General features: G+C 42.6%; 1 protein-coding gene across 1 annotated transcript in view; it reads right to left on the bottom strand.

The window, feature by feature from the left end:
- Window positions 1-364: 364 nt before the first annotated feature.
- clasp1a (cytoplasmic linker associated protein 1a) overlaps window positions 365-8,364 on the bottom strand; it is a 133,555-nt gene continuing 125,555 nt past the window's right edge. The window contains exons 36-39 of the mRNA XM_079757971.1: window positions 5,704-5,832; window positions 4,315-4,521; window positions 3,308-3,424; window positions 365-2,888 (exon numbers count right to left, since the gene is read on the bottom strand). Coding sequence (XP_079614097.1) covers window positions 2,802-2,888; window positions 3,308-3,424; window positions 4,315-4,521; window positions 5,704-5,832 — 540 coding nt within the window. The 3' untranslated portion in view covers window positions 365-2,801. The remainder of the gene's footprint in view (window positions 2,889-3,307; window positions 3,425-4,314; window positions 4,522-5,703; window positions 5,833-8,364) is intronic.

Below are 8,364 nucleotides of genomic sequence, written 5' to 3'. Positions count from 1 at the left end.
CGTAGTAAGCGCCATACTATTTTTTACAAATGGCCTTGTTTCCGAAGGCGTGTGTGTATGGACACCCAGCTGGTAATGTCTACGGTTTAGGTTAAAACGGATCTCAATCCATATGCCTACCGACAAGACTTATGTGTTATTAGTAATATAGCTATTGGTTGAGGCCAATAGCTATGTTAGTATGTTAATGTTAGTATGACTTGTGAGTGTTTTCATAACTCTTTGTGATGTATGCTACTTTGAGATGGTTGCGTATATGTGCAAAGTTAGTATAAGTTAGTTCATTTCAAAGCTACTGTGTGCAAAACGTTTTTGAGTGGCACATAGCCTATTTGAGGCAACAACTGTTTAATTTCTTCGGTCAGTTTAATTCTAAAGCAAACATATTTTTGTACATTGTTGCAAATCAATCACAGGTGGATGTTAACCAAATGCTTCTGTACAGCTGGTCATGAAAAATAATGACCAACAATAAAATAAAATAGAATCAAAATTAAACAAATGTATAAATAAAGATATAAATCTTACATTAAAGGACAACTCATAAAATGCAGTGATCAGCTTGCGAGGAATACCATATTTTTGTTTATATTACAGGGATGTATCAACAGCAGAGAGGTGCTCTGATTGATCATTGTGGGTTTTGTTGGGTGACCCCACCCTGAAGTGAAACAGTCGTTGCCAGCAGGGGGAAAATAGAGAGACATAAAAGGTAGCAATCAATCTACAAAAGAGAAAACGGCCGATAAAACCTGTTCCCTGTTCAGGACTAGGTATTGCCGACAGTCTTTCAACAACCGTATCAATCACTGATGCTTCAAAATAAATACCAACTTGGCAAAAAAAAACATCTTCCTCCTGTTTAACCTGACAGCCTCAATTTTGTGGCACAGCTAGCGAATGAGATTGGGGCCTCTATATTAATATGTATTTCAGTACAAGCCTCCAGGCTCTAAAATAATACAAGAAATTATCAATTAAAGGAATTATAAATATAAATAAATAAAAACCTGAGGATTACTCTTCAGAATTCCTACTAACTCTCACCTTAAATTATATGGCAAAACATTTCAAAGCCCCCTTTAGAAAGGGTTTTTCAACAAAGTAGTATTTCTTTCTGGAGCAGATTGTCATGGACATTAGCTAGCTCAAAGAACAAAAGAGTTTAGTGTTTAGTACATTTCATCATTACATACCTCACCTCACTTAAAGGGGAGGGGGAGGCATTGGGATGGATTTGAGAAGAGGTCTTTGACACAGAAAATACAGAATGACCGGAAGAAAAAGGAAATTGTATGGAACTCTATACAAAGTTATGTTTTAATAACACTCAAACACGTACCCTTAGTTATTCATTTTCAAATACCCAGCCCTGATAGTGCACGTTTGCATTGTGACGGCCCATAGCACAAGGCGGGGACATGGGAAGCGTAGTTTATTAAATTACTTATTACATCTTACTTATTACACCTACTGAAAGAAAACCAGGGATGACTAAATGGATGTTGTCACAGATGCACTTCTACAGTAGAGTCCCCATGGGCCAATCGTCACAGCAGGTTTTAAAAGTGTGTGTGTGTGGCCTAATACCATGCAAGCCAGTGAGTGTGCAAAAGAAACGTTAAAGTAGCCAGACTTTTTTTGTCTTCTTAGTACATCAAGGAAGGCTTTTGCGAAGCGGTTCTAAAAAAACTATGTACAAAAATATCTGTTGACTTGCTGTGTTTTGGGGGTAGAGAAGCCCCTCTTCTATACCTCGAAAACACAGTACAGCACAGAAACCTTATTGTATGAACTAATACTGTGTTTTAGTTAAAGAATCAGTAACACCATCAGTCTTTAATTCCCCTATTTGAAAGAGCGATATACGTTTTCCAGCCAAGATTTGTGTGTGTGTGAAATGTATAAGGCTTTTGACTTGTCTGGGATGGCCACTCACCCGTAGACAGGCATTGGCGGAAAAAAAAACATTCAAAGTATTTACAAAGGAAAATACCTTTTTCTTCCTCGGACTGAGGGGTTCAGCCATTGTTCTTTGACTTAGCAGCATCATCATCCTCACCACAAATGATCCGGACAGACACCATTCTTTGCCACACAACAGCAGGTTGACTGTTAGTTACTGTAAATTGAAATGACACCTCGATCATTAAGGGTCACTCACTGTCTTGACTGAGGACCAACACTTTGGTTGTCCTGTTGTTGGCGGGGGTTTTCTTTTATCAGATTTTGACTTAAAAGGTCAGAATCCTTTGCCGAGGATTGTCTTTTGAAACGCCTCTGTTAGAAAATTAAGATTAGATTGAAACTATTTTTTGTAGATTGTAAATTTTTCTGCAGTTAGAGGGAAGGGAAAAACAGGAATAGGTTGCATTTTTGAAAATTATTTAGCTATAATGGGGTTGAACTTTTATAATTTATAACATAGAATTAAACAATTGAAGCAGTGCTTCTCAAAAGCCTTAATAATGATGACAAACATAAATAAGTAAAACAAACAAAACATCATTTACTTTTTACATAATGTCCCTTACAACGATGTTTATCTATTTTTAAATTACCATGTTTAATTCAAATGTTTAATATTTGGTTTTCCATTGGACTTCCATAAAGAAAACCTCCAGAACCTCCAGAACCAGAAGCTTTCCATCTGCCATCGAAAGCTTTCCCCCTCAAAACAAGTTTGAACCAGCCTTGAAGTGGGAAGCATTGTGACATGCAGGTCTGCAAAACGCAAAAAACGAAATTGTGGAGGGGGGGCGTCATCGGTGTGCAAGGAACAGGGAGGGCCGGGTGGTCCATTAGCTGTGAGAGGAGACATCAGAGGAGCTGCTGCTGTTGCTGTTGGTAGTCTGGGCTCGCTTGATGTACAGGTTCAGCAGCTTCATCTGCAGGCACACAAACAGACCTGTGCTCTATTCTATGTTCAACGCTTCACTACAGGGCTCCCCTTAAAAATAGATATTTGAGTAAATTCAACGACTTCAATAAAGGATTCCAATAAAACAGTTGTGTTGAGTGAGTGTGGGTATGTGGGTGCGTGTACGTTTATGCGTGTGTGTATGTTTACTTGTGTATGTATATTTAAGAGTGCATGTACGTTTATGTGTGTGTGTGTGTGCATGTTTACGTGTGTATGAGTGTGTGTTGGTACGTGTATTGTGCGTGTACATTTACATGTGTGTGTGTGTGTGTGTGTATCTACGTGTGTGAGAGAGAGAGGGAGAGAGAGAGGGAGAGGGAGAGGGAGAGAGAGAGAGAGAGTGAGAGAGTGTGTGTGTGTGTGTTTGTATGTGCATTGGGTCACCTTGCTGCCTGTGAGCTGTGCCAGGTGTGGCTTCAGATCTTCTCCTATCACAGAGTAGATGGCGACCAGGCAGAATACGCTGGCCTTCCGCACGCTGCTCTCTGTGTTGTCATAGCCCTGGACCCAGAGAGAGTAGCATCACACACACACACAGCTGGAGACATCGATACAAACATAAACACACGCACGCACCAACGGATGTATACACACACACATAAAATACAAATCCATGAATACGAGATTAATTTATATACAGATGGAGAATTCTTTTTGGAGAAAGCCCTCTCACACAAAAACCCACACCCATATAATAACAAACTAACAGACTATAACACAGCCACACACACTAACACACTAACACATTAACACACCCACACACTAACACAGCCACACACTAACACACTCAGTATTAGAGCCTAGGAGGTAGAGGTCACAGGTTCAAAGTCCACATAAGGCCTGGAGTCGTCCCTGGTCCTAAAGAACTTCATCTGGACAACGTGTACAACACTCCGTTCAATAACTAACTATTAGGAGTTAACATAGATACATGTTCATGGGACAACAAAAATGTTTGTCTTTATCTCATCAATTTGTTACAGAATACTTTTGTTTTTACATGTATTAATGCTGAGTAGAAAAAAAGTAATTATTTGTACATTATAGGTAAAAAATGTATTCGATTTCCTTTGAAGCACAAAGATAATATGTTAGATATATGATATACTACAAATTTCAAACAAAGTATACGATACTATGATGATATATAGGTGGTATCACACGATATATACATGTAAATTCATACACTGCTCAGGGTTACTTTAGCTCACAGGCCGCCTGCCATCGGAAACGCTGCGCATTACTTTAGAATGCGATGGGAATCTTGCCGTGCTGTTAACTGACAATAATGAACACCTCTCACCCCTAGAATGACCCCGGCCATGGTTAAGGATAAGACGTCTGATGTGAACCATACTGACATGACAGCGGAGGGGCTAGTTCTACTCTACCTGCAGCAGGCCGGGGATGATGTCCACCAGGAGCTGGACCAGGGAGTCCTTGGCGATGCGTTCAATCACCTTGGTCTGCATCTTGATGGCGGCCAGGTTGATGGGGTAGTCGGCCGTCTGCACGATGGGACACAGCACCTTGATGCACTGCTCTGGGTGGATTGAGCCGGCCAGGGTGGCAGACGCCTCCTCGGCCGCCCTCACCACCTGCACACACAGACACCAGACCGTTGAGAGGGAGAGAGAGAGAGCGAGAGACGTATGGGCCCTATTCTAACGCTCTGAAACGCAAGTGAGAAGCGCCAAGCGCAAGTTGCTTTGTGGGCGGTTCTATGGCGAAGTTGCTATTTTACCGGCGGATAAATGACTCTTGCGCCCGGCGCAAATCTGAAAAGGGTTGGTCTGATGTAGCCTAATTACCCGTAGGTGTGGTTTGGGCGTAACGTGCAGTAAACCAATGAGAGTGCCAGCTCCCATCCCCTTTAAGAGCCATGAGCGCATTTGAATCTGACGAGTTGATATTTTGACAGCGCGTCTGCAGTCTCCGATGAGACAGATGCATGACCACATGAATTTCAAACTTCAAATGGCTCAGTTTATGGCCAAATAATATGGCCTAATTCACACATGGAATAGCGTTTTCTTCCACAACGTCCTCAAAAGAATTTCGGCAAAGAAAACTTAACACACATATGATATGCGGTAACTGTGGTTCTATTTAATGATATACGCAATACATTAACAAACATCGTTTCTTACCAGTATTGTATGCATTATCATTGTGTTCCTAGTATGCATGTGTCCCCCCGTTAATATACATTGCCATGGACTGTATTATGCGTTACGTGTTTAGTTTGCGTGTGTTTAAACAGATAGACGCACACACGCGCGCCCGCATTCATTCATTCTTTTACACATACACACACGCGCGCCCGCATTCATTCATTCTTTTTAACACTCACTCGCGGTAAAACATTGTTTTCTCACAATCAAATACTCATCAATCCTAAAAGTTATGGGCTTGTACACGATGTCTGTGTCAAGAAAATGTTTGCTGTATGTTGCTGTTCTTTCCCAAATAATTTAGCAAGAATGTCAGGCTAGGTAGATGAGAGAAGCAAAGTGTATGCGCGAGGTTCACAAGCAACATTATGCATGCGCCCTTAAAATGGAGACGCCTCCTCCTTTCGCCAAAGATCAATTGCCTAATTTACAGACACGTGCAGTGGAGGGAAAAGAACGCTCTGCGCCAGTTGCAAACTAGCAACGACACATGTGGAAAGTCAATTGCGCTGGATGCAAGATAGGGCCCATAGAGAGAGAGAGAGAGAGAGAGAGAGAGAGAGAGACATAGAGAGACAGACAGAGAGACAGAGAGAGCGAGATGACCTCCTTGTGCGAGTCCTTGTGTGCCTCCAGGGTCTTCATGATGGTGAGCTCAGCGTAGTTCTTGAAGCGTGCCGGCTGGTTCCTCAGGATCTCCTTCAGGACACGAAGGGCCAGTGCCCTGATGGTGTGCTACATGGGGGGGAGAAACAGAGTGAGCGAGAGAAAGAGGGAGAGAGGCAGTGTGGGAGAGGAAAAGTAGAATTAACAGGACATAAGGCACACTGGGCTGTGTGCGCATGCTTGTCTGTGTGCATGTGTGTACTGTATGCATGCGTGTTTGTGCGTGTGTGCATGTACTTGTTCTTGCTACTTGGTGGGGACTTGAACCTGATTGCACACCAAACCCGTGGGGACCTCGTGTGCGGTGGGGACCTGAGTCCAGGTCCCCACAGGCACAAGCATTGCAAATGATAGAAAACACTATTTTAACATGCTTGGCAATGTACCCCTCAAAAAAAAAAAGGTCCTCTTCGGGTCGGTTTCACTGGATTTTTGTGTGTATGTGTGTATCTGTGTGTATCGATTTTTTCGGAGTGCACCCCTAGTGGTCATTGCTAGAATAACTGTGTGTGAACTGTGTGTGCACCTGACATATCAGGTCCCCACCACACCCACCCCGCCCCCTTCCACGCCCACCCCTCACCCGCCTCCAAGAGATCATCGAAGGCCTGATGAACTTACTGGAAGTTTTAAGAACTGTGTGTGCACCTGACATACCAGGTCCCCACCACACAAATTTAAATTACACTATACAACATGTTTCTCACTGAAATAATTATTGTTATTATTATTATTATTATTATTATTATTATTATTGAATATATAATATTAATGAAATCCTCATAGTGGAGATATTTTAACGGAAATGTGAGAGTAACGTCACACAGTGTGGCCGGCATTTTAGTTTAGAACATTTTAAGAACTGTGTGTGCACCTGACATACCAGGTCCCCACCACACCAACCCCTCCCCCACCTCCAAGAGATCATCGAAGGCCTGATGAACTTACTGGAAGTTTTAAGAACTGTGTGTGCACCTGACATACCAGGTCCCCACCGCACAAATTTAAATTACACTATACAACATGTTTCTCACTGAAATTATTATTGTTATTATTATTATTATTATTATTGTTATTATTATTATTATTATTATTGAATATATAATATTGGTGAAATCCTCATAGTGGAGATATTTTAACGGAAATGTAAGAGTAACGTCACACAGTGTGGCCGGCATTTTAGTTTAGAAAAAACTTAAGATGAATTGAAGAGCAGAACTGACATACAGCCATTTCGAAGGAGCCAGGACACGTGTGACTTCGTGTAATGGAGGAATGATGGAAGAAATAAGGTAAGATTGGCATCTATTTATTTATATGTCCATACCGCGACAAGCGCCGAACCTATTTTTAGCCTAAATACATATATATATATAAATGCATATATATATATGATATGTCATCCTCGCGTTTGAGTGCAGCAGCACAACGTCACGGGCAGCGGGACAACGTGGCGTGTGAGGCCGAAAGGGTTCACCTGCTCGGACTAGGCCCTAGTCCTACACTACGTGGTCCCGCTGCCCTGGAGGGTCCACCAGACCTCCACACTCGGGGCCACTCACTGCTTACCCTAGTTAATAGGGTAAGGAAACCCCGAGTGTGGAGGTCTTGTGGACCCTCAAGGGCAGCGGGACCACGTCGGGTCTGAGGCCGAAAGGGTTCACCATGTCTGACTAGGGGGAGAAGAGAGTGACCTCGAGTGTGGAGGTCTTTATTTCATGCATTTGCATTTATTTGATTTATATTCATTTATAGAATGAGATGAGTCCCTGTAGCAACCAATAACGTTATAACGGCCAATAATGTAATAACGGCCAAAAAAGCACGACTCCGTCAAAGCATCTGCGTGGTCACGGAGTTTGGAGTAGCCTACTAAAATGGAATGGAACCCTAAAGGTACGGCCACACCAAACGTGTTACTCGCGTTGGATAACGCGCCCAACCCGCCGCTTGATCATTGTGGGTCACAAAAATGGTTCAACGCGCCTAAGCAGCCACCATCGCTGCGCTGTATTTAGGAGTCCGAGGTAGGAAACCCAAACGCCGCCGTGTTTGGGTGCATGATAGAGATTAGATCGGGTTAGATTAAATAATCTCGGATATAATTAACAATAATCGGGTTAAATAACTTCACATGGTATGTCTGGTGTGTTTCCTGCCTTCGTAGTGTTGATCAGCAGAGAAATAGTCCGCCAAAGACGTTGAAGTTGCTTAGCAACCCAAGACGCTGCCCATGCAAGTGAATGGAGCGTTCCCTCTTCGTCATAACTGTTAAACCAAACATCCTACACATTCACAGAGCGAACATTATGAAAGTAAAATGCACATTTCTCGCTAAAAATATTTACATAAACACTTTTAATGGCGTAACTATGTACCATTTCCACCCAGAATAAAGAGTAAGATGTCCGCCATGTGCTTCTGTGCAAGCGTCACGCGTTACTCACGTTAAAAGTTCAATTTTTTTAACTCGGCGCGCTGGTGCGTTTACGTGTGTCATTACGTGCGTCTGCCGCGTCTAACGCCCCTAACGCGTCTACGCGCCTAAACCAATGGTTCCCTATGCAAAAATGCCGTTTTTCGACGCCGCTAACGCGAGTA

Source organism: Pollachius pollachius (assembly GCF_949987615.1).
Source record: "Pollachius pollachius genome assembly, chromosome: 20".
NCBI classification, from domain to species: Eukaryota; Metazoa; Chordata; class Actinopteri; order Gadiformes; family Gadidae; genus Pollachius; species Pollachius pollachius.
Note: the sequence above shows the minus strand (reverse complement) of the source record. Positions and strands in the feature narration are given on the sequence as shown.